This window comes from Gymnogyps californianus, chromosome 1, assembly GCF_018139145.2.
Source record: "Gymnogyps californianus isolate 813 chromosome 1, ASM1813914v2, whole genome shotgun sequence".
NCBI classification, from domain to species: Eukaryota; Metazoa; Chordata; class Aves; order Accipitriformes; family Cathartidae; genus Gymnogyps; species Gymnogyps californianus.
The window spans coordinates 156,346,003-156,373,374 of record NC_059471.1 but is presented as its reverse complement, the minus strand read 5'-3'; the positions used below and the strand labels follow the sequence as shown (position 1 = coordinate 156,373,374).

At 38.6% G+C, this 27,372-nt stretch overlaps 1 protein-coding gene across 1 annotated transcript; it reads right to left on the bottom strand.

The window, feature by feature from the left end:
- Window positions 1-9,123: 9,123 nt before the first annotated feature.
- Window positions 9,124-26,226, bottom strand: DRAM1 (DNA damage regulated autophagy modulator 1). Its single transcript, XM_050909005.1, has 7 exons — window positions 26,069-26,226; window positions 20,697-20,764; window positions 19,213-19,355; window positions 15,285-15,462; window positions 14,175-14,233; window positions 12,712-12,804; window positions 9,124-10,477 (listed from the first exon to the last, which is right to left on the bottom strand). Exons 1-7 carry the CDS (start codon window positions 26,224-26,226, stop codon window positions 10,433-10,435), a joined length of 744 nt encoding a protein of 247 aa, XP_050764962.1. The 3' UTR covers window positions 9,124-10,432.
- Window positions 26,227-27,372: the final 1,146 nt, after the last annotated feature.

Genomic DNA, 27,372 nt, shown 5'->3' with positions numbered 1-27,372 from the left:
AAAACCTCTCTTTTCAGAGCCCTGATCTAGGAATGCTTTAAGGGTATATGCCAGCTCAAGAATCAGATTCATTTTGATTCTGGGAATCAAACCACAGCCTCTGAAAAACAATGGAATTCATGGCTCGTTCCAGAAAGTTAAGCAACAGCCTCAGCTTTTTGCTAAAAGAGGCTAATAAGGTTTGATGTAACATCAGAGGAGCTAATTCAGATCTAATAACAATACTTGTTTTTTGAACACTTTAGCCTTAACTCAAACAATTTCTCACTTCATAATTTTCCTTTCGAGGGCCTTCTTTTGGAATACCCTACAGGCAGATGTCCTACTTAACAGGAGACCCCTCATATTCTGCCAATTTCCAGCTATGTTTAAGTATTTACTGATTGAGAACATTTCAACCATCAAGCAAAGAACGCTCTCTTTCTGTGTGGCATGCCAGATGTCAGCTGCAATATGATCTGCAGAAACACACGCTTAAGGTAGCTTAAGGCTACCTGGGCAGTAGTATGATGGGCTTAGTCATTTCTGCCTTATTTGAAACAGCACTGTCCCTATTTAGTAGATGTTAGGAAATAATGAGCTGTATACAAAGCAGCATGTTATGCACAGAGTTGAGTGGCAGAGGAAAACCAGTTTACACTGCACCAGCAGAAGAATTACCATGAACAATATGGAGAATGAAAAGCAGCAGCAAACATGAAATGATCTCAAGGGAACGGGTGTTTCAGAATGTGATTGGATTTGTATTTCAAGTTTAAGAGGATTCATTACAAAAACGTTTGCTCCCATCACTGTAAATGTACATGCAAGAAGTAGCCAGCTACTCTGAACTTTATAAGCAGCCAGGAAATAACATAAGCCTAAATCATTCCAGTTTGTTCTAGGATCTTAAATTGCAGTTCTGATAAGAGGTGGTAGCTAAGCGGGTGGGGGAAAGAGGACACCAATTGGTATCCTTTAAAAAGAAGCAAGTTTAAAAACAAAGCAGAAAAACACTGGAAGAAAAAAGTGGCAAAAATGGCTAGGTTTCCTGAAAGGAACTTGCATGGGAATTCATGTCCTGTTTACAATATCTGCTGTAAACTTCAGCCTCTATAGCTTCCTGTTTGTATCCTGCCCAGTTCTGGTGTAGCTGTACCCGGCCGAAACAAAGCTAGCTCTGTGTGCCTGGTCATGCACAGCGTTGGAAAGAAGAACACAAGCTGTAAATGAAGTTTTTTTAAGAACAGGTTTTGTGATTACACTTTAATTACTAGTGAATCAGCTGGTCTCTGTTCAGATTTGTGCAAATCTGAGATGAGTAAATTGGTTAAAAAAATATTTTAAAATCCTAGGAAGTTAAAGGCACTAAAGTGGCCATAAATAAATGTTAAAGAGTAAAACTAGATGTTGAAAAACAGACAGACTCCCCAGATATGTTGGACAAATGCCTACAAAAGCCTTCAAAAGAATTTTCTTCAAAACACTATGAAACTTAACAGGAAACGCTCTATAGGAGACTTCATGATAATTACAAAGATGTTGTTTGGCACTTTCTGAATAATGTGTTCCCTTGTTTAAAGAAAATGATACTGACAATTCACAATAGCCCAAAAATAAATGATCGGGACAGCAACAAATGTATGCTAAGGAGTGAGTTCAGATTAGCAATATTTTACATTAAACAGTGGTTTAGCAGTAGCCTAAAACAGAACTATCCCCTGTGCAGAGTATTTAGGAGAGGAGAATTAATTTGATAGGTTTGCTTGGATGAAGTATGACAGCACATTTGATTGATCCTAATGCAGCCCAGTATAAACACAGATAAGAAAAGCCATCTCCACCCTTTTCTGCTGGAGTCTCTATCCTCCTTCTGATTGTCAACAGATGTTTTAAGACTTCATTACATATTATTTGATGGGTGGTCATTTGCCTTGTGGCTCTTCCCGTTGCATCAGCATAGTTCTCTTCCCTTTGCTCCTCCCCAGATCAGTACTGGGCCATTAGACTCACCAGAGGTTTGTAGTTCTGTATCTATTTTATTTCCAGTTTCACTGTTCTTCTTTCCTGTTTTTTTAATTTATTTTATTTTATTTTTTAATTTTCAGTGATGAGCGTGGGGCTCCTGACTTAGCTTTCTGTTTTCTCATCTTGTCATGTGAAGGGTTCTTGTGCATTGACTCCTTGAGATGTATTTCAGCCATCACTTACCTGCCGGGAGTGGAGAACCCATCACAATCAAGCAAACCCTCCTTGCACCCACAGTGACACCCTTTTCAGTCTCCCACGTGGCACCGGAGACAGGAGCAGATCACCACAAACATCTTTCCTGTGTAGCTCATTCCTCAGTGTTTCATTTCAGAGGCTCTGTTCCTCTTCTAGTTCTGTCGTTTTGCTGGCAAAGAACTCTCCTGTGTTCCCTATGGCACTGCCAAACAAGCTGGTGTCTTCCCACCAGAAGCTACATGGGGACCTTTACAAGCAAGCACGATCTCCTGTTATCCCAAATTCTACACTGCAAATCCACAGATAGGAGAAATCCTCCTGGCTCTGACTGATCTGCTGCAATCTGTGAGCAGGTAGCTCTTCTCCAGGTTCTGTGGCTGCAGTTACAATATAACTTTGCTCCTAAGAAACCTACCAAGGTATTGATCCTTAGTATCCAGAAACTGGAGAAAAAGTGCTTCCTGCTCCCTCTATGTAATGTGCTGTCATTTAATGTAATTGATTGTATATTCCTTACAAGATAATAAAGAGTTCTTTATGTTTTTCTTTATTTCCACTGAGGCCAGGGAAAAGTGGCATGTTCATTTCCACAGGCTTTGAGGCAAACTCCTGTAGTCCTACCTTTTCCTTCCCCTCTTTTCTTATATGGGGACTCTCCTCTTTCTTACCTGTTCTCTCCGCTTCTAAGCTTTCAACCTGTTTCTGAGTCTGCATGTCTTGAGAGTAACTGACAAAAATGCGGGGGAATTGCTGATTCTGTCATAAGGTTACATAATTTAGTATTCCAGATGATGATGCATCTCCAGCTCCCCTTGAAGAAAATTGAGAGATCACTAATTCCTGTTTTGCCATTCCATTTAACTGCTACTATGATTTATGGAATGCTTTCAATAACCCACCCATGGTATTGCTAGGATTTTGGTTTCCGAGATTTCTGTTTTTCCAAAACCCATAGGTATGCACAAAGGCAGTGTTTCTGTTCTTTCTAGAAATCTGGGAGAGACTTATCTGTCCCCAGTCCTGAGCTGAATGCTTGATGCACAGCGCTTTCTGCTCGCTGAATTTAACTGGGTGGTTTGAGAGTCAACCCCCTTTCATCCTTCAGCCCCTACTCAAGAAGACTCAGTGGTCTGCAGGACTGTGTTTTTACTCCAGAAATTATTTTTTATTTGTCTGTTTGTGCATTTTTCCATATTGAATTTTTATCTGACAGTGCAATGAACAGTTTCCAACCCTGTCTTTCTTTAGTTTCCTCTCACTCCTCTTTAGTCCTAACATTGTTAAATATTTTTGCAACCAGAAGGTATTTTTGGAGTGCATATACTGCCATGACTCTCTGTTTTCAATGGCAACGCTCAGTTCTGGCTGCCATGAGCAGACACAAGATGCCATGTAAAACTGCAAGTTGATTTTTAAAAAAAACTGATTATATAATGTTGTACCATTCCTTTTGGTTGAAATTCCAGGAAAGTAGCAATAGGGATTTTGTATTGCTTACCCTAAACAGTAAGCATGTTTTAAATTCAGTTCAAGACTAAAAAGCTATGCTAATACAATAATAATGTTCAAATTTTAAAGCTGTTTGGCAAGGAGGTGTACTGAAAAAATGTCAGCTTCACCCTTTGACAGCACTGGCAATCACCCTTTAAAATCTGCTACAATACTGTAAGTACCCCAAATATGTGGTTTAAACACTTTTAAGCTAACCAGCCATGTCAGCTGTAGGCAGGATCTCAGTTGAGAGTTGATTTTGGTCGGCAGTCAGGTCAGAGAGCACCCATGAGTTACTACCTGCGTACGTTTAAATTCCCCAGACATCACATTGAGACCACAAAATGGAGGAAAGTAAGGCTAATTTGTTGACTGTCATGAAGAAAGATGATTTCTGGAACAGAGTCATAGAAACCACATCCTAATACTAACATACTAGGAGAGCCGTTTGCCAACACAATTTGTGTGAATTGAGTATTAGGTAACACAGAAGGACAGAGGACAAAGGGAGAAATAAGAAATGGTGCCATCTCCGTGCCCCCAAAACTGAGAAGAAGCCATGCCAATTTCCACACCCCTGAGAAAACGAGTGCTTGCTGAAGCCTGGCTCCTGGTTCCTCAGTTGCTTCTAAGACTGTTAAAGCTACTTGGGGACTTCTCAGATCTTGCCACAGTGCCATGATCTTTACACACAATAGCTTTTGCACTGAATTTCAAATTAAATGTTATTAGAGGCTCAATCAAAACTACATCCTTTTGCAATCTGTCGTATCAGTTCTGAACTGATCATGTCTAAACACTTCACTTTGAACACTCCATTTCTGTTTCTTCAATAAGAAAACAAGATGGGCTTAAGGAGCAAGAGCAGAACAAGCAGAGAGTCTTAGAACTTGACGTCTCCTTCAAACTGCTTACAGAGAAGTAACTTATTTTCCAGATTCATCCCTGAGGTTATTCTGCTGACTCCAGAATGTATCCAGGAAACATCCCCAGGCTCTGTGAACAACATAGGCGCTTGCTGAGTGGAGCAAGAAATATTAACAATTAAAGCCAGTAAAAGGCTTGTAATCTGATTTTAGTTGATTAAAGGTAAGAAGATCACTTTTGCTTCAAATGAAGCTTCTTATCTCCTATTGATTTGGATCTTCAAAGATTAAATAGCTGTCTATAATAACAGAGTGATATTTCATCAGGAGGAATTTTTGAACATTACGTTTTTGTCTTAAGATCAAGAGCTATGGTCAAAATCAGTTCTAAGCAGTAAAGACAAGATTTTATGTGTAATCCTAGTGAAAGTTCAAATCTGTACAAAATTCTATTTATCACTTTTTAACAGAAAAAAGCCCACAAATTATTTTACTATGAAAAACTATCCTGGCGAAGACATTAGCGATTGTATAAAACGATATTTATGATAACCCCAAAATAATAGTTTTTTACTTTCCCAGGTCACCTATATGAGTTAAATCTAGCACAGATTTGTAGAAAAAACAGAGCCAGCCTAGAAATGCTGGGATATGACAAAGCCTAGCTGCATAAGCCCTTGTTTCAGATCGTTTAATTGGAGCATAGTCAAGGTTTTTGAACTATCTACACATTGGATGTTCAAGGGGGAAGCTGGTTGATTTGAACAAAAAAAATTGCTTTGAATTGTAATATTGCTCAAGAATTGCATCACCCAGTCACCCATAGACAGACAGAAAATAAATAGTTCCAGATTCTAGCTAAAATGAAGAAAGATAAAAAAGAGCCTTTATGCACAAAGATAAAAGCTAAAAGTCATGTATTATATCTCATTACCAGTGTTATTTCCTTTTTTCCTGGTTAGAATTTCCCTAGTCTTCCACAAGACCTTTAAAATTAACTTTAAGCTATTCATTTTTTGCGTGGTTTCCACCTTTGCCAAGCAAAACAACACAAAACAAAACCCCTATTGCAGACAGATGATCTTCTCATACCGACCTGCCTCTGTATGTGACATCATTGCACACTTGAGTGACACCTGCTGCGACCACCTTACCAAGTTGATGTTAACCTGTGCTGCCGCCACTCTCCTTCCTCTTGCCACAGCAAAATACTCTTGAATAACTCAAACCAAAAGAAAAAAAGTCCATGAAAACCATCTAATGTGTTTCAACTATTTGATGCAGTGTAAGAGGAAGGAAAGATACCTCTTTGCAGGGAGATCTGACAGCTGCTAACATCTCTAATAAAAGCAGGGCTACAGAGAAACTGTTCTGGCAGATCTCATGATGAAAGTCTAGATGTTCATCAGAGAAACCTTCTTTGAAATGTACCTTCCACTTACAATGAAATTTATGAGTGTGTGTTGGGAGAGGAGTCATGTTGTGGAGTAAGAAGGTTCTACCGTGTTAAAGATGTCTACCAATAACAAGGTATTCATACTTTGTTAAAGCACTTTCTATATTTAAAAAAAATCCATGCAACATTTGATGAGAGTTTTTAGACGAATATGTGTGCTCAGCGTGGCTTATTTAAGCCCGAGAATGCTGAACTTGTATAATTCCAGGTAAAATAATAGATGTTCAGAGGCCTGGATTATTGCTACACTTCACAGAAGACATGCAAAAAATGCTATCCAAGTGTTTAGTTAGGCAAGGAAATAACTGAAAACAGACTTATAATAGGTAAACAAAAGTGGATTTTAAATAGTACAGCAGCTGCCTTTGAATTTTTTTTTCAAACTGACATGTCACTGTTTCTGGGTGCAGAATAGCTCCAATTTTGAAATGTTAAAATCTTGTTCTTTTTATATTGTTGTCTCATGAAAATAAGGTCTATATTGTCTTCTGATGCTCCATTGCAAACTGGCAGAAGTCTATTGAAGCTAAATGTCTATGAAGCTGAGTAAAATGTACCTTCTTTGTAATAGGGTAGGAAAAACTTCCCAAGGGAAGTGGCTTAATAATGACAGCTGAATTGCAGCTTCCGCCAGTGCTAACTACAGCAAGTGGCTCCTTTGATTTAGACAAATTAATCTGAATCTTGAAGTTGCTATGAAACTACATGTTGGAGTAGCAAAACATATTTACTTAGATTAAGGCAGGAAGGGATGGCAAGAAAACTTAGGTCTGACTTGTTTTCCACAAAGGCATAATAAAAAAATCATTTAACTGGGTCTCCAGATGACTATTAAGAACAGTTAAAGCTACCTATGAAACTATTGTACTTGCTAGCCTGAACGTGGAAAATAAACCCTGATCATGTGGTCTACTAGTGCCATCTATTGTGTACAGGGAAAAACACAGATACCAAATGTAGAAGTTGCCTATTTTCTCTTTAAAATGTGAGAAATACTCTTTCTGCATTACAGTACCAATTAGAAAACATAGCCAAAGCTCATAAAATCACTTCTGTTTTTATAAAATACAGCAATTATTATCATTTATGTGTATTACAGCAACATGCAGGACTCTAACCACTGTCAGGCTTCATCATGACAGTGCTGTTCATGTGTGCATGTATGGACCATATGGGCACACACACACACAAATGCAGTGAAAGACAGACCCAGCTCTGATAGTTTTAGTCAAAGCTACAGAAATCTTATAAATTAAAACCTATTGCAACTTCATTACGTTATGTCAAATTTCTCCCAAATAAAGGGACATTAGTTCATCTTCCAAGGAAATGAACATTACCCCTTCGTAAAATCCAAGTACCATGCTGCCTTTCACCACTTCTTGGAGAACAGCTCTTCCAGCTCTTCCGGCTTCTTCCAGAGAGAATACTTGTAGTGGACATCATTGTAAACCACTACGATCGGCTCACCAACCCCAAACACTCTGAGGTCTTCAAGCAGACCCTCCAAAACCTGAAGGCTTGTGAAAATGCGGTGTCAATATTGAGACTAAGACTCTGTATTTACAAAGCAGTTTAAAATACCAAGCTCTTGAATGTCTTTACAAACTTCACACTGAAATGTCCAAAACTTACTGACATATGTTACCATAATCCCTCTAGTGTGCTTGAAACTTTTGCAACCAGTATTACTGCCAAATAACAAACCCCTCCCATCAAGATCGTTTTACTACTCTCAAACATACGCTGCTGTCACAGATAAGGCAGTATGCAAACAGAGCAGATCAGAAATAAAAAATCTAGAGTACCCTATGAGAAAAAACAAAGGTGCAATATACGGTGTTCACTGGCTGAGCACAGATGGGAGAAAGAGTAACAGTGTCCTAAGACAAAGTGGGTTTTAGGTATTTCGAGTTGATCGAGTTTCATCCTTACATAATCTGGAACTGTGACAGAGACCACAACGGTAGTATTTCAGTCGATCAAGCTGCACAACCTAGAAAAATGAGGCTTTGCACTTTTGGAAGCGGTAGAGAAACGATTTTGCATAATCACTAAAAATAACAATAACTGCCATGTGATTCACTGTAGTTTATGCAAAAGAAGTTTCTCAATCACTCGTGAGGGGCTGACAAATAGAAAACATCACGCAAACAGAGTAGACAGTGAAAATATTTCTAGCATAGCTCCCAAGAAAAAATAGCTATTTCTTGTTGTTAAGAACTGTGAAAATATAGAAAAAAGGGCCTGCTGCAAAGCAACAGAAGTGTACTGTGACATTATCTGTACTAACCTGTAGAGATCACTTGGTTGTAAAAATTCAAATAGCATTATTTAACAGGAGTCATCCACAGCTAAAATGGTACACCTTGCTAGAATAATTTTTTTTTCCAATTGCTTGCAACTTGTCAACTCATATTTCAACTGAAAAAATAATTAGGATCTTGACTGAAAAGCTGCTTGCAGCCAGAGAATAATCAAAGTGTTTTCAATAGTTGTTCACTGCACAAATGGAAAGGTAATAATCCATTGTCTCCATCTGCATGTTGATGCATGTCGATGTTTTTGGCCTAACAAATTAAATAAAAGGCAAACTGTTGGTGACGCATTCTTTTGGTCATGAATGTAACTCATAAAAATGTATGATGATGAAGCTCAGAAAAATGGGAAGGATTTCATTCATTAGTAAATTGATGAGCTGAAATCTGATATAATTTGAAATAACAGCTTCAAGCTCCTTATACTTTAGTTTAAGAAAGCTAGGAATAAAAAGCAATAAAAGAACAATGTGCAATGCACTAAGAAATATGGTCTTTTCTTAACATCGCCTTCAAAATAACAGGATGTCACTTTTTGTGGTTGGTATACATTTTCTTGTGAGTATTTCTGATCTTCACTTGAAGGAATGTGTGCCCCTTGCAGGATACCTAATCAGCAAGATGCAAGTCTTGCATTTAGTCAGTACTAGATTCGATTTTTAACATGATTGTAACTATAAAACTCTGCAAGATAACCTGAATACTGTGGAAAGCAAGTCTGCCAGTGAAAAACATTTTTACTATTTTTATTTGGAAGAATTTATAAAGAAAACATGGGCTCTTTAAGTTGTGAAACAGCTGAATTTAATACAGTTTAAAATACACATTAAAGGAAATATCAACAGATGACTAGTCTTAAGACATCACTCTCCAAAACACACATTTGTTTTATCTCATGGAAGATTAGCAACTAAAAATCATCAGTATTTCTGCATAAACTGTGATAGACCATGGCAAATGTAATTTTCAGAGAACTTGATTGATAGCCAAGTGGTTAATGCACTAAATGGAGGTAGTGAATCAGTCCACGAAACACCCTTTTGCCTCCAGCTACTTGTAACTTCCGACTTCTCAATTAGTTCCTTTCCAAGTCTTTCATTACAGAAGTAAGTTTATAGCAGCAAATATGCCATGTCTTCACTACAGAAGCTCTCCAGGATTTTTTTTTCTTCAGTTTTATATATATGGAACACTCACACACATATAACTGAACACCTGAGAACTACTGGTGCCTCTTCTTGTTTTCCATTCACTCCCAATGACTTTTTGGAGGCCCTCTTCATTCCATCATTGTAGGTTAAAACACAGGCTGGAAAACTTCTGCTTTGTATTAACCAAACTGCAGTAAGATTTCTCTTTAGTAGGTCGTGCATAAATGTAAATTTACTTTCTATTCCCGCTTCAGTTTTAAGCTTCCTATGGCCAGCAGTGCATAAAGGGGAAAAAGGGGTAGACTTTTACAACATACATTGCACTGATGAGTAGAAAACATTTTTCAGGCAATATAGTTTAAAATCCTCCTAGGATTTGTATTTGTATACACTGTCCACTATCAGAAACATGTAGCACAGCGTTGTCATCTACTAACTGCAAATTTCTAGTCTTGAGACAAAGATGCCCACTTCTGCTCACACCTTCCTCCACAGTCCTTGCAACTTAAGAGTAGGAATTCAGCCTTAGTGTTTTCCATTGTCTTTAGACTTTCCTAACTATTTGCAAAATGTACTTTCTCAAGTTTAAAACTAATGTTACTAATCAGACTATAACAAATGAAAAAGTATGGATATGTCCAAAAGAGAAGAGCTGAGGAGATCAAAAGTCTTTGAATGACTTTCAAGTGCTTCTACAGATTGCTTCTATTACAATATTTTTAATATATCAAACAGTATAAAAATTACACAATATTGCAAAAAAGTAGCAGGATCATTGCTGCAAGTTTTTAAAATGTTTTAGTGGATGCTGTTATAGATGTTGCGGAGTTAATGGCACGGGTTCTTTATACAACTTTATAAATCTCTGTCCCTCTGCAACATTTTCTGTAAGTAAAAAGAAATGTAGAATATTCATATATATAAAAAATATAATTTTTTCCACTGTCAGGAGTCTTCATGTATTTCTGTTGATATCCTTAAAGAAACTCTCTAAAAGAAAAATAAAACAAGATCAGCTTAAGATAAATTAATTTTACGCTTCTGTGATATAAAGTACAGAGACAAAACAAAAAAATGTATTTAAGTGAAATACATAGTGTGAGAAATTTAAAAAAAAAAGAAGGCTTATTTTTCTTAAGAGTCTGGGGGTTGTTTTTTCTGTATTAATAGTTTTGCTTTCTGTGAGCACTGGTTAGGACAAAAAGAGAATAGAATCTAAAAAATCTTTCTGTCATTGTCAAACACTAACATTGGATTTCATGCTATTTTATAGCTGTGATTTAAAATGTCTGCATTTCTATTTAGTTTAATTCCATCACTTTCTCTTATTTATTATGTTCACAATATTTATATATAGTTAAACTTTCAGTGTTGAACACTTTGGGATCTGTGATCTGAAGCAGACTTCTCAACTAATTTAGCCGCTCTGAGGACTACAGCATTGTCCACAAATATGTATCTCCAAGGGAAGAGTTTGGCTTTTGATAAAACAGATACCATCATATATGTAGACATCAGGGAGTGATAGACTGGCAGTAAATACCTCCCTCCCAAAATGGTAAATTTAGTGATGCATGCTCTGAATGGTACTTCAATATTTTTGCCAGTTTTAGAAGGCAATTATATGCCCTTAAGATAATGCATTGTGTAATTCTGAACAATTACTTTTTTTAAAAAAGCATTTTGTTCTGCAGAACCTAGCTTTTTTTTTTTTTTTTTAATAAGGGAAAGCCCTACAGCCATGGTCTATTCAGTACTACCAGTCAAAAGTAAACAGGTATATAAATGTTTGCTATCGGTTAGCAAAATATATGTTAACTCTGAACCCTTAGTTGAAAACTGATTTCTCTATATGCTTATGAAAGTTATGTACAGATTCTATATAAGTATTACCCACTTTGATGCTGAGCAAGCATGTAAGTGAAGAAGCAAGTAAATTAATTACGAAGTTTTACATGATCTGATGTCAAACTTTGGGTTTATGCCAGAGGACTTACAGGGTTCTCACTATTTTTGTTCCCTTCCCACCTCTGTGAATTCTGGATATGGTTTCCAGCAATTTATCACAGCACCAATTGGCTCACATATGTGATCTCAATTATTAGTTTTACAGTTATGCAAGAGCTTGGATGTAGTTTTTCACTTTCTGGGACTTGTGTGAGGCAATGGTATATATGAAAGACCTACGTATGGGATATGACATCTATAGTGATTACAACTGAGTTAGTTCATCTTTGTAATTATGGTATAAAGCAGCACTTCTCAGTCTTTTCTACCTTAAGCTCTCTACTCCAGTCTTGCAAAGATCCAACTACTTTATGGGGAAAAGAAATATCCAGAAGTCTGAGAAGGATAAGGAGGCCATGATCCTCCTAACACCTACAGTAATATCCAGGAGGTTTTGTCCTCAAATCTCCACAAGGCACTTGCATGAGCAATGTTTTTTAAATTTTTTTTTACAAGTTCTTTTGCCAAAGTTAAGCCTCACACATTGGTATTTTCAGCATTTTGTATCCCTGTCCCAAACAAAAACCCCATGAAACATTGCAGCTAGAACATGCTGTGTAAACAACAAGAGTTGGCGAGGCAAAGCTTGGGAAAGTAAGTTCAAGGCATGCCCTTCACAAATTGTATAAAAGTGTTTTCTTTTTAACTAACTAATCTAATATTTTCTTTTCCTTAAAGTCAGGCTTGATGCAACACCAGATGCAGCTACCCAAACCAGAAGATTTTCACGTCAATACTTTTCAAAAAGTATTTGATATTCTTCGCATTGTGAGGGAATGTATATCAAAATGTGTAATTTTTAAAAAGAAAGGAAACATCTATGGTTGAAATGCACTGGATTATTATACAAAATCCCTCAGGTAGAAAGAAATGCAGTTTTAGTTGCATCATTTATTTTGGTATTATGTTACCTTTAGAGGGCCTCTTTCTACAAAAAGATTGGTAAATAAGTAGAAGATATTAATTTACTGAATAATTTTCAAGACTAGACACCTATTAAACTATTAAACTGATTTATAAAACTGATTTTTATGTTTTAAAACCCAGAGGAAAAATATTCATTAGGTAGAAAGAAGTCAGTTCTGTGACTGATAAAATTTGTTTCTGTATAGCTTTGGTATATTTAGCTGAGATAAAGAATGGTGATTTTCTATTGCATTTGTTGTTATACAATTCATAGCACTTCTTAGTCACTGCTAAAATATGTAGTTACCAACCTGAAAATCTCTAATGAACGTTAAAAAGAAGAAGATAAAACCAAAGGCCACCGTCCATTCACAGATCGCACTCACAAAATGATAAGTATAATCCTGATGCAATGAGACATAAAATAAATTTTCAGATAAAGCAGCTAAACAAAATAACTGTGGAATGGTATAAAAATAGACATTTGTTTCTGTAAATTCAACAAATATTCTAAGACTTATGACTCATCATCCCAATACCCTGTTGTATAAAAGTCAATTCAGATTTAGTTTTTACAGAATGGTAAGTATATTTATCAAGGTGGCATATGTTCCATTAAGCAACAAGTCTTGTGCACTAACATAAAAAATAGTACAAGAAAACTACAATTAGCTAGAGATCAAAACATAGCTTGAATATAATTTGCATCTGAAAAAATTTAGTTCTTATGTGAAGGATACCAAAGTGCCCATATTCAAAAGTTTTACTCAGAGCCACTGAGTTCAGTAGTACTATCCCTTACAGTAAATTCCCATGATGTTTTAAAATGGAGGGCTACGCTTGTATGACAGTTCCTGACAAGACGTTTGTTTTTGAGTAGACCGTCATAGAAAACCTATGTAATATGACACAAACAGAATGTAAAGTGTTTCTTAACATGCCATCAACAAATATGCCATCCGTTTCAGTAAAAACATTTTCTCATCCTTGCATCTCAAGTAAAAAAAAACCTCAAGAGGTAGATATTACTAAGATTATCTAACTTGTGAAGATTTATCTCACAGCTGCCTTGCCACTGTTTGGTTGAAGTACATTTGCCAAGTTTGCTTTTATTAAGCTCTTCAAGCAGGATACACTCTCTGCGTTATTTAACCCGTTTTTTGAATACCTCCATGTGGCAAGGTTTGTCCAAAAAGAAAACTTACCTTTCATAGTTATCATTCTGAGAACACTGAAATCAGTTCAAATACCTGATACTGACTTTAGTATGCTTCAGGTCAGACCCCCACTGTTTATCACAGTTGTAAAGACTATTTAATAAAGAATGGTGAAAAAGCTGAGAAAACCAATGTTGTAAAAAACCTCAAAAACTTCAGAATCAAATTGGTCCACTTTTGTTTCATGTGTGAAGTTCATTTTCAAATGTGACTATAAAAGGAAGTAGAACAACTCACTTCCAGAATATCTTTTTTTTTTTTTTTACAACTTGTTCTATGGGTAAGTTTCAAACGCTTGGCTAAAATGAAAGTCTAACTCTCCGAACATTGACCCATCCATGACAAGTTTTCTTACCCAAGCCACAGACAGTTTTCTAATGAAGCAACAACTGGAAACCAGCATTGCACAAATCGGTGAGATTTCACAAATCTGTTCATGATAATGTACTATTTAAAGTCTCTGAAGTGTTTGTAATGCTATACACTTTTAAATAAACATAACAGCATACCCCAAATAATATGATACAGGGTAAGCTGGCTACCTAATGAGATTTTACCTTTTCACCTGGAGTCCAATCAATCTTTGTCATGGAAATTTGTGAAGCAAACACAATCACTGGGAAAAACACAGTGTAAAGGAAACTATAAAAGTTTAGTGAGTAATAGTGAAAATGTCTGCTTACAAAAAAGACCCCATCTCCCCCTTCTGCAACACAGGAGATCCTGAACAACCAGAATATCAAATCAAATTATTAAGAAGACAAGTAAATGAAACACATTATTGAAAGGTAACTGACAGCAGCAAGCAAAACAAATTTCTGCACAAATAAAGGTTTCTGCGGGTTCCTCCAAAGCACAGAGGGTAAGGGGAGACACTCCAAAACTTAGATCACATTCATGATTGAGAACTGTGGGAGTAGAGTCCTGCATTGTTGGAAGGGGAACCATATTGGTTTCCATTGGTTCACAATAGGTGCCTTGATATATTTGTACAACTTTCTCTCAGGACTGGGGCCCTCTTTAAAAGCGCTTTCACAGCTGCTGAAACCAAAAGCAGGCTGTAGCTGGCTGGCTGATGTGGTGATCTGCTGCAACCACTTTTCAACACCGGCAGATCACCTAAAGACCAATAAAATCCATGGGATGACTCTAATTTCAGCAGGCTGTGGGAAAAGCCAGTAAGTGTGTTGAGTGTGTCTCTAGGGGAGGCATCTAATGAAACCAAGCAGCAACCAACATGATCAAAAGCATCTGCTTAGGCTTGAAGGAAATCTTGTGTATGCCAACTGTATTTTATATATCTGTGTGTTAGGTTCATTTTAGAAGCGGTGCCCCTCTTTTGCAGGCCTTTCTCCGTACCCTCCTTGAAATGGAGGTTGGAAAGTTGGTCTAGCTTTATTATCATATGATCCTATGAAGAACACTGGGGCATTAGATTTAAATATACCACTGAAAGAAGAGATACAGTTTTTTAGAAGACCCTGAAACTCATCTTTATGCTATTAATGGTGTCTCAACATGCAGTATACATTATTATAGCAGAAATATTAGAGAGCCCTAAGCAAAGATTGTAACCTCATTTTCATCCTTTATCAGCAATGGTTTAACTTAAAAGGAAAATCATGAACGCATAAAGGGAAAACTGTGGGATACACCATAAAGGATACTGGGAATGAAAGCAATGCATGATATTACAGATATGGCCATCCTTATGTGACACACAAAGTAAGTGTTCCATTGTGGACAGGACTTGTAAGAGATTATAGACTGAAGTGTAATGTATACAACACCCGAGCCAAATGCCACCAAAGCTCCTATGTCATGGACACTGGGAACAGACAGCTCCTGGAAAGAGAATCAGCACAATGGTTAGCTGCTACTATTTGTACACTGGTAGGAATCAATGAGCCCTGAGAAGACGGTAGCCACATTATGCGGGGCACGTACAAGCAGTGGGAAACAGTCCCTTCTCACAACAGTCTACGCAGGGAAGGTGAAAGAAAATGGAGAAAGAGTAGCTCAGAGAGGTAAACTAACTATGTCCAAAGCCACCAGGTCAAAGTCCTTTCTCGTGTTCACATAAAAGCATACATCAATTTTAGTGCTGTTCAACAGTTGGTCTATTACCAATTAATGTTTCCACAAACAGGAACTGGCTTGCGTTTTTCTTAAGAGGTTCCTATACCTCCTTTTTCCCTTTACCCTGCCAAAGATTTTCATCCTTTTGCATTGAAAGTCTAACCTGCATTTGTGTGGCCATACTCTAACTAATGGTAAAGTTTCATGAGAGCTGTTCTAAACAGTGACTGCTATAGCTCCGTCTCCCACCCTCCAGTGGCCAGCCACAAGGCTCCAGGAAATATGTCAGCAGAAAATTAGTTACATATTTAAAAAAAAAAAAGTGTTACCTAAAATAAGCTCTTGATATGAAACTCTTACACTGTCAGTCTCTTGAATTATTCAGCCCTCTTACTCTTCCTCACATCATCAGCCACTTTTATTCAAGTTTTGCAACAGGTGAAAGTGTGTATAAAATTCCAGTATCACTATATGTGGCCTATATTTTTGTAATATCCTACCTATGGAAGATTCTCTCCTTTAAAACACGAACAAGTAGAATACCCAGTAACAAAACAGATGAAGATTCCAGGGAAATTATTGTACTCTAAATGTTTCAAAAAATTACAAATACAAAGTTATGCCACCTTGGAATCCAATATCAGACAGGTGAGTTAGCCTTAAAGCTCCTTTCTGTCACCAGTGCACAGCAAAACATGTGCTATGATCTGACCTGCTACAGTTCTATTTTAGTGATTCATGAAAACACATCTATATCCTTTCATTACATATTTTAACATCTTTCCTACCTGGAGGCCACTGTTTTCTTTGTCTTGTAATAGTGATTATGTTCACATGCTCTTTTAAATTCTTTTTTCCCGTGCTTTTCTTTCTACTAATTCCCTTCTATCTCTCTGTGACATATTAAATTCTGTCAGATTTTAAAGCATGTTCCTCACACAGGTATTTAAGTGGCATCTCATCTATACGTGCATTTCCTTCTCCTCTGTCCCACTTTTTGCCTTCCATATAGGAATGACAGGATTTGGTATGGAAAGCATTAAGCAAGCGTAACTGTTGGCTTTTGCATTTAGCCCCATACACAATACACAGAGCTTTTCTAACATGGCTCTCATGATTGTTCCTATCAAACTGCCACAGCTTCCCTAAAAAGCCCATCACACTCAACCCCTACAGAACTTGGGAAATGTTGCTACATCTGCTATGGTAAGCCTCCTAAGCTTTCTAGTCAAAGACAGGAAGATCTCTCTTTAATCATGTGTAACGTCTAACAGGCAAAACCAGACCTGCTAAGACCTGGGTTTTCATTTTGCCTTATTCATTAAGGGCTACGGGATTTTTCCTTCCATATCCAATTATCTTCTTAAAGCTAACTCTTCACTGTCTTTCACTTCAGTATTTCAAGCATTGTGTTATTTAAAACTGAGAACAAATACCTTATTCATGATCATTACTTATTTTCTCAGAAACTCTTTTGCTTTTAGAGGACACACTCCTAGTGTTTTCTCCCATCTCGTTCCTCATTTTGGTAAGTGTTTAGAGACCAATACCATTAAAACCCCATGCTACCTACCATATCTTACCTTGAAGCAAAAAGGGTGAAAAGGATTTCCTTACAACTAATTATACTACTTAAAAGACTCACCACAAGTGGCACTAGATTTGAGTGAATAAAAGCAAACCTTAAATATTTCCAGTATAATTTCACACTGAAGCCTTTTTAACAAACTAGATATTTTGCTTTGGGGAAAGAGAAAATGAAATGATGCCCAACAGCGTCTATCAGCTCTACTACAGTACTCAGGTATGGTGTTAGCTTACCTGCTGGGGAAAAATAAGTGTTAAGAAACAAACAGGTAGTGCACATGAATGTGAATTTTCTGCTGGTAAATGGGGATAAGAGTGTACTGTTCACTAGTTGTACACTCTACAGTTAAAAGACCGAAGACTTGCAAGCCACCATTTCCATCATCCTGGGCAATTAAGCATACTCAAAAATCTGCTAGATCAGATCCTTAGCTAGGTTAGATCCTTACTGTGTTCTGAACCCTTCCTACAAACTGCACTTAACATGGAAAGTAAGGTCAAAGCAGAGGAAAGAGAAATTAGGTGAGGAAGGAGTTTATGAACAGGCAATGAGAGACAAGAGAGATTAAATAAGAACCAATGTTATAACTGTTAAGGGGCCCCTTTGGAAACTTTAGGATCAAAGTTTCTGCTTCCCTGACTCTCCCAATTTATTTTGCATTCCTGATTTGTCTTTTCTTTATCGAAGCTGAGTTTGTTTTCTCTTTTAGTCAAGCAACACTGTTCCACATCCTCTAACTTTTTTTTGTGCCACATATAAATCTAATCAATACGAGTACAGATATTTAAAAGTAGAATAGCATGCTTAGAATAGACTGCAGTGCCTGTAGTGTTTGCAATCCACACGCACTGCCTGGAGGTAAAACTAAAATGAGCAAGATACCAGTCTAAGGCAGAGTTTTTTGTCTGAAAATACCATGTCAATTACATACAAAATTGTATTGGCTGCTGAAGCCCTGACAATCTTTATTTTCAATTTCTTTGTATGTTGTCAGGTCACTATATGAGCACGACAGTATTTACCAAAATGTTCCTTAAGGTAGACCATCCTTTAAAAGAAATAATTCAGCTGTTTCCACAGCTTTAAAGGCAGTATCTCAAACTACCTGCCAATTAAACTTGACTTGATTCTCAGCTGAAGTTTTCAGTGCAATTGTCCTAATACTTCTTTGTGTCAGAATCTGCCCTATTACACGCTTCCTCACTAGAAAAGGTGAAAAGAATTTCAATTTCAATAGTTTCAATATTTCAATATCAAGTTCAAAAGTTTCAATATTTTTCCTCTCTATTGAATTTTCTTTCAGACACTGAGGGCTGGACTTCTTTGATTCATAATGAGATGTCTTACCCTTTCTGGCAAAGTAAGTGGTAATTCTACATGTCTCTATCAAAAGACTTAACATGTTGTTATGCCATCTCCTACAGACTCAAAACAATGGGCTAATATTGTGCTCAATGTTCTAACCTGTCAGATAAGTCTAGCTTATTCTGTAGAAAATGCTGCTAGTGTGCGTGCCATCATTCAGGTAAAAATACAGGTGCTTTTGCTAGTCTGACTTATTCTGCCCTACCTGACTGTGAGCAAACTAAACTGTGAATAGCAAAGCTTTTTTACAGTGAGATTTTCATTGTAACAATTTTACAGCAAAAGCATCTATATTAAGTTGTTTTCTAGTACAGACATGTTACAAGACAAGCACACACAAAACCCCTTACTGACATAACTGTACAAGGCAAAAATCTAGCATATAGGGAGAAAGCAAATCTGTCTTTTTAAAGCTACTGAAAAAAGGCAGGAGCAAGAAAGACATTCTTACTCCATTTGCCAAGTATCCACACCGGGATAATGTTAACCACTCTGATCTATTTGATTTTTTAACTGGTAAAGCAACTTTAGTTTCATTTATGGTATGAAATTTACGGACATACCTGAAAAGTTGCAACTATGCCCATTCCAATACAGCCCATCAATCCAATACATAATGAAAACATGTTGCATGAAGACCTAACAAAGTGCGATGACTCATTTTGCTTCTCTATTAATAAATATCTGATGTACATTGTAATTACACCTGAAAAACAAAAAATACATATTTTGTTCTTTGATCATGTATTGCTTACATTTTAACACCTTGCCCTGTAACACATTAGCATACAGAATAAAATTATAAGCATAAGACAATAAATAATACTGCCTTTAACTCTACTGGGATGAAAAAGAAAGGTAGTGAATTTTAGATGCATTACTTTCAGATAGAACTGTCTTAACATTATCTTAGTCTTAACATTGCACATTAATGCTATCTAGAAATAACTGCACATCACTTCAAGAAAACACTAATTTAAATCCCATTCTCCTGTGCATTTTAGACACAGAGGCATTGGCATTCCACATTAGGAATAGATGTTACAGGGAGATGAGCCATAAGCTGGAAGTGGGAGAATTTATTCTGCTCTGACATGCAGTCTTGCACCAGAACTACATCTCCTTATAATGGATGCCCTGAAGAATGCATACATTTTTGTAGAGTGTAAACAGAAAAAAATATAACTAGCTGTGTATCCAGAAAATATTTTCAAAGCTTTTGGGCCAATTCTGGCTGCTCTTTAGTACAACAGTGTCCCCAAACCACTACACACAGATTTTATTCCAGCCTATGTGACCCAAATATGCAGTTCACTCCTGACAAACACCTCTACTGAATTAGAAGATCGTGGTTCATCAGGATATAATAAGCTGTAGACTGGGTTCCACAGTTCAATAACACAGAACATAGTTTCAGTCTATCTACAGTTGGAAAAATAAATCAGGTAACTTTGTCCAGGCACTATGAGGTTACACAAAACACACCAAGATAGTGTGACTGAATGAGACTCTTAGAAAAGGTAAAATATGTGATTTTTACTTTGCATGAAGGCCGTCATGGACTACATGTACACAGAGGTACACAGCTCTTGATCCTCCATCCCCTAGAAGTGAATAGAAATTGCCAAACTTCCTGATTCAAGGCCAGCAGACATTTAGTAGAGGAGCAGGCATCTTGCAGAGGACACCAGGTATTGCTTCAACACTGTTCTTCCCTTTGCTGCAGCATCCTAGAACCTAATGTCTCCCTACATCAAAGATACAGTTTTTGCAAAGTAATTTCACCATCTTTCTTCCACTTTTTATTTCCAGCTGCATTGACTACTTTGCACTAATGAGGTGCTCTTAAGAGACGGAAGTACCTCTAAGCCTGCCCTTACTGACCCTAAGGACCTGGCCCTCTAGGTATTACTTCCATCTGTCCGATACTACCATTTGACTGTGGAGTACTTTTTCTGCAGAATATTGTATGGACTGCAGTGTAAGCAGACAGCTTTTGCTAGTTTTCATTTCTTTGCTGTGTTCAAACCAAGTACCTTATACATACCTAAAAGTGCTGAAATATTAATCATAAAACCAAAGATACCACTCTCTGGAGGTTTCGTTCCAGTGTCACTAAAGCAGGAAGACAAAGAAATTAAAAGTTAGTTGAGATCCATGAAACATAAATGAGATGTACACATGAAACCCCAAGAGAAACATAACTTGTGTGAGCTGCTGTTATGTGCGTAAGACATTTAAACATATAAATTGGAATGTCATCTGCTGCACCCTTAAGCTCCATTTGTAGTACTGAATCTTCCTTTTTAGAGAGAAATGGTATTTTTAGAGCATACTATTTGAACTGTATATCTTCCTTTTCTGTATGCAATATGCAGAGATGTGACAGAGTGATACTTTGCTCATGAATGACATAAATGATTACATAAATGACATTTTAGAAATGACACCTCTTTTATCTGCTAAATTAACATCATGACAGAGTAAAACATATCTAATGGCATTCAGTATCCTAAGATGTGAGAGAATTGCACTTAATTTTCTGATTTGTTTGAAAGGACTTTACCCCAGGAGAGCAATTGCGTTCCAATGCCTGGGAATGTTCCTAGGCACTGTTTAATTTACTAATGTAGATACAGCTTAAGAGTACTGTAGGCCCAAGGTGTTGTAAGTCTCTTCTGCTGAAGCAACTCACCCTTACAGGGGATAAGAAGTTCACTGGGACAGACAGACGGAGCATGAGTGTGAGAATATCTACAGAATTTATACACTTACATACATGCATACATATATATGAAAAATGTCATATATACAAAATATATGTTACGTAGAAAATGGAATACCTTCATCATAGAATCCTTTTCCCTCTTTTCCCTACATATGTGCAAACACCCACCCCAGAGAATGCCCTTTCCTCGCAGGAAGAACATACTCCTGGGAGTATGTGGGTTCAAGTTCCCTCAAGCAGGATTCTTCTATACAAGGTGAGTGCTCTGTTGAAAGAAGAATACTGTGATGCTGTTACCTCTTTACGCTATTTTTTCTTGTCTAACATACAACCAGCTGATACCTATTTGATCAGGCTCTGTTGGTCAAGCCAATGGAAAACATGTAGCTCATAAATCTTTACATAATTTAGGTGTGAGCTGAGTTTTCAGTTACTCAGCAGTACCAAGAGGCATGATGGTGTGTGTAAACAGAGGCACCCAAGGAACTCTACTGTCAGAAACATAAACACATAAGAATTTTAGCTAATGTCAAAAGTTCAGTGGAAACTTAGCAAAGATTCTGAGAACAAAACTTTCTCTTAGATGTATGACGGGACAAGTAGGTACTAGCTAGAGATTTTTTTAATGTGATTCAAGAAGATGAATACTCTTCATTTCAACAGTGAGGCTGGATTAGTTTTCAGTGCTAAACTCCTGAACCTACCACTGAGTGCAGCCAAAATGACAGGTGCTCTGCATGAATGCCTGTGCTCTTAACACCCAAAAGCAAAAGCACTCACTACATAGGCAATCATTCTTAAAAGATTTTGACAATTTTGTTAAGTTTAAGCCAGAAGAGTATGACCATATGAAAAGATTTAATTTTTTAGAAATTATTATTTGCTCTCAAACCGCTTCTATGTTACAGAAGCATTTGTGTAATCAGTGGCTAAGATGATTTATCAAGAACGGGAGGAAGCTTAGGGTGAGGGGAGAATCCCTTTCTATGAAAAGCTGATGCAAAAAATAGAGAAAAATCTTGTATTTCTTCTGACTAGATTGGTTCCAAATTCTCAGACAAGAAAAGCTTGGACCAGGCTTTTAGACAAGTTTTTACAACTTCTCAGGCATTAAGAATCCCTATTCATCTGTATTTTCTTGTTGTAATGCTTTCTGAAGACTTGCTCTAGCTTGTACTCTGTATTAGTCTTGTTTCTCTTTGATAGTGGAATTGATGAAAACAGTACAGTAACTCTCATTTTTTTGTTCGACATTTCTGAAAATCATCTTAATCCATGCTTCATTTAGCCCCATTTTTTAACCTTGAATTTCACATCTTTTCCGCATGTTTCTGGAGTTTTTTCATTAATACGACAAAGGACTCCATTTAAAGAGTGGGCCACTTGTGACAATCTTGAAGGACTTTTGCAAATCAGAAACTGCTCTATGCTAAGTACAGGACTGTGATCACTTCAAAGCTTATGAAGTACTTTAGGCGAGAAGAGAATGGAATCAGCACACACAGCGAAAACCAGTTGAAGTTCTTGGAACACTTCACATCATAAGAGCAATCCAAATAACCTGAAATTGCACTGAACTCCATTCATTTTTTAATTAAAGCTTTTCTCAAGCTAAAGCCTTATAGGTGAATTTTGCTATTGTTGGTTTTTAAACTCAATAATCTTAGATGTATGCTTTCAAGAAATTTCGTAACAAGAATACCACATCATATCTACAATGTATTTACAAAGTACTGCACTGGACTTTTAAGGACACAATCTTTTTAATGCTGTATTTTCCACTAAAAACTGCCTGAAGCTAAATGAAGACTTTTAGGTACATTTTTGTTTTACTTCTGGTCTGCTGCTTTGGAAAAAAGAAAAAATAAAAAAGTATTTGTGAGAGTTACTTTCTTTTCACGAAAAAGAAAAAAGCAAATGGCATATATGAAACAAAAACATGTGCTCACTTATTTGCAATGATGCATAGGTGAGCACAATCACCATGGAAAAGACAAGGAACCCTGTATGAAAATGACAGCATTTGTGTCACCATCTCATGTAGTAGAATTCTACAAACAGTCAGAGAGTCTTCTGAAGAGTGGAAAGACAAGAAGGTAGAGGAGACAGGGAATAAATATTTTAGGGCCAAAAGACTCATTCATCAAATTTTCTTCATAGCCATCATAAACTATTTCTCTCCAAACTGAAGTCCCAAATTTTTAAAGTAGGTATATTATATTCTGCCTACAGGGATTCTGATTGATCCAGAGGTACTAACTGGCAGCAAATACCTTAAGGAAAATTCCCTTTACTCTTCCACTGAGAATTCAAACCACCGAACAGCCACCCCAGCACATCCAGATTAGTTTGGATTTTGAGTAGTATGAGCAAAAGAACTAATTTGGGCACAACCTAATCATCTTTTAGGCCTCAGCTGCTAGAAAACACAAAATCATATTCATTTTTATCTAATCAGAAATGTATATATATGGTTTACTTGATGAGACATTAGCACAGTTTCAATGATAAATTTAGATGTGGGTTTTCTCTCACTGTGACAGCTGTTACATGGTAAACAAATAAAATTAACAAGTTACCTCAAGGCATACACAGGGTACTTGAGGAATGTAAATAAGAATTACAGAAATGTTGAACTAAAATTTGTCAGTATTTTTCTCCTTTGTGTAACTGCAATTTCCCCATACAAGCTCTACTTAATTTTTATAGTTCATTTTAAGATATTGCACAACTGAAATGTTGCAACATTCTTCCTCTTTCTTTTTTATCACTCTAAGTTTCACTAAATCACGTTCTTAATCCCATGATTCCGCTTCTTAGGCTAAAGCAATGACCTGCAAAATAAGAATATGAACTATGGTATGACTATTGGCCTGAGTACTTAGAAGGAATAATCATATTACTCCCAAGCACACCTTCTACAAAGATCACATGCTTAGACCATGTGCCTTTAGAATTATTACAGATTGTTCACCAACAATCAATGTACATCCTTAGTCCAAATGTTGTGTTAAAAGGATGTAAAATAAACAAGACATCTGTCTTTTAAAAAACTTTACTAGCAAATGCAGAGAGCCTGAAATGTGAGTGGGTTTGGGTTTTTTTTGCATCACTGACACAGCCTTCTATGTCTTGGGTTTTTTTAGGGTATGTGGACATTTATTGTGATTCCTTAGTTAAAGGATAAGAATTATTTTTTTAGTGAGATGTTCAGTTAGATTGATATAACTATGGCAGCTGTGATACATTCATCAGAGTTATACGGCTGTGACTTACAGGTTTGGTCTACCTCTTTAAACAGAATGACACTTACAATTGAGATGTCTGGGCTGTCAAAAACTTGACTGCAAACACAATTAAACAGAAAAAAACCATCCTGTTCTCTCATGTATTCTATTCAAGGACATGGCTGCAACATCAGAAACATCATTTGTCAAATTTCTTGCTACAGGACCTCAAAATCCTTCTGAGCACAAACCACGTACTGAGCGTGGACACAGTTATATCAAATGGTTTATTTTTCTTGGTTAATAATGGATAAATTGCACTGGTTACAAGCACTTTTGTGTCAGTAAAACTATGTATGTAACCAAGGAAGTGCATGAGTATAACCACAATTGTTAAGGCAGTAGGGTATTTGTGCATGTACAAGAACAAGGCTTTCCAAGAGCTGAGTCCAGATTTGGGCACATAATCTTAAAAAATTTTGCTAACATAAGCACGAAGCCCAACTTTCTTTTGGTTCAATTTGAATGAAGCTCAACTTTCGTGTGGGTTGCAGTGTCATTGGCACCATCTCACTTACGATGACAGGCCCTAATTTTCAATCAAATTTATGTGTATATACAAATCAAGTTAGTAGTCTTCTGAAATTATGCACATCCATGAAGTCCTTCAAGGAATTAGGTCTAGATATATCTTGAAAGATGTATTTGAAAGTCTTTTTTAGATCTTCTATATATCAGAGACCACTCTTGGATTTCTGGCTTACCTTTAATCTATTAAGAGCTAAATACTAGTAATTTTACAGCTCAGATTTAAAGGTTAACATAAGCAATGTATAAAGAACGATTTATATAGAATTGCGCTTAAATTACTAAGGTTATAGAAAAGAGATGCCTGTCATCTCTTGGGGAGCCTTTTACACTCATTGTTCCTATGCTGAAATTTTAAAAATACATGTTTGTGGATGTGTGTATCCTACAAAAGCTATTGTAGGGCTTCGAGTCCTGTCACCATCCAGTGCACTTTGGCCCAGCTCTGGAGTTATACAACCAAAACTATATTTCCACCACTTACTCCTTAAGTTTTGCTAGGATCGGGCCTGCAGCACACTTTGGCTCCAGCAGAAAACTGTTGCAGGTCCTTTCTACCACATCCGTCAGCGTTCGGGTCCTGTGGCTCTCAGAGAGGCCTGGGTGCTAGAGGTGTGATGGGTGACAGGAGCGTACAGCGGGCCCCCGCTCTGCCTCCCCTCACGGGGAGGCCCTGCCACCGCTGCACCTCCTCCTCCGGGGAACCACGCATCCGCGCCGGGGGCCCGGCCCCAGCCGCGGGGGGGAAGGAGCCGCGGAGCCGGCGGTGAGGAAGCCCCTCAGAACCTCCAGGCTAAGCCGCCGCCTCACAGCCCAGGCGCCAGCCCCCACGCCCCGCCGGCACCTCAGCCGCTCCCACCGCCGCCCCCGCCTCACCTGATGTAGGGGACGAGGGGGTCGACGTGCCCCGCCAGCACGGCGATCACATAGGAGATGATGAAGGCGGCCGAGGACCAGCTGACGAGCAAAGCGGGGACGAAAGCCACGCCGGGCATGCAGCACAGCATCGCCGGCGGCTGCCCTGCCCGCGGCATCAGCGGCTGGGACGGGAGCGCCCGGCCGGCCTCCGTGGCGGCGCCCTGAAGTCGCGACCGAGGACTTGCGGGACACACACACACACGCACGCACACACACGCACACCCACACCCCCCCACACACCCCACACACGCACCCCGGCCGGTTCCCGCCCGCCCGCCCCAGACGTGTCTTCCCCCGCCAGGCAGCGGCGCTGCCACCTCCACAGCCCCGTGGATCCTCCACCTCCCGCAGCCTTCCCTTCACTTTCGTTTCTCCTCAGCGTTCCCCTTGGGGGGCAGCGCCCGCGCCCCCTTCCCCCCCCCCCCTCCACCCCCCCGCCACGGCTAACGGCCGCCAACGGCCCAGCCGGCCCGGCAGGGTGCCCCGGGCGGTGGGGAGCGAGGGGGCCGGCCGGGGTGGTCCCGTTCGGCGTTCACCTGTGGCAGCACCTCGAAGGGCTTCAGAGAGTTTCTGATGGACGACAGAAACTCTCCCCACAGCCCCGGTCCCGTCCCCGGGCGGGCTCGGTCGCTGCCGGCTCTCCGGGCCGCACACGCCCCGGTCGGGGCACGGAGGCGGGCTGTGCTGCCGGGGAGTGGTCGGCAGGGTCTGCGGGGGGTGCCGGCGACTTGTGCGTTCACAGTTATCTTTAAAAGGAAAAGGGCTAAAAATGGAGGCCAGCGTTTGCGTTTATCGCTGCGGGCTTCGCCGCTTGTGCTCGCTGCGAGGCCGCCGGCTGCGCTGGCGAGAAGCCCGCAGAGATCTCGGCGGGGCGGCGAGCCCGGTTAGCTGGGGCGCAGCCGCTCCTCGTGGGGGCACGGCGCGGGAGGTGCGAACTGGTTCAGAAACCCTGAGGTTTGAAGGTCTCATTGCGGTACATGAGAGGTGGTACATGCTACATGGTACAGAACTCATCCACCTTGGGCTTTCATTTCAAGCACATAATGTAGCCTTGATTCGCAAATCTTCTGGGGGATTCACTTTTTCACGCGCTTAGAGGGAAACCACAGTTTAATTCGAAATCACGCTGCGTTCAGCATTGTCGCTCTGGTTTAACCTGAAGCCATGGACAATCTGTCAAGGTTGTTTCTGTTTCCTTTGACTGTTCATATTTGTCTGCCTTCCAAACTAACATCCAAATGCAAGGTCACCATTCTGAAACA

What these genes read in the sequence shown, in the direction of transcription:
- DRAM1 (XM_050909005.1), bottom strand. Translation starts at nt 26,226, where the DNA reads ATGCCGCGGGCAGGGCAGCCGCCGGCGATGCTGTGCTGCATGCCCGGC. An exon ending in CCCCTCGTCCCCTACATCAG is followed by an intron (nt 20,765 to 26,068) that starts GTGAGGCGGGGG and finishes TTCCTGCTTTAG; the next exon opens with TGACACTGGAACGAAACCTC. An exon ending in ATTGGACTCCAGGTGAAAAG is followed by an intron (nt 12,805 to 14,174) that starts GTAAAATCTCAT and finishes TCATTGCATCAG; the next exon opens with GATTATACTTATCATTTTGT.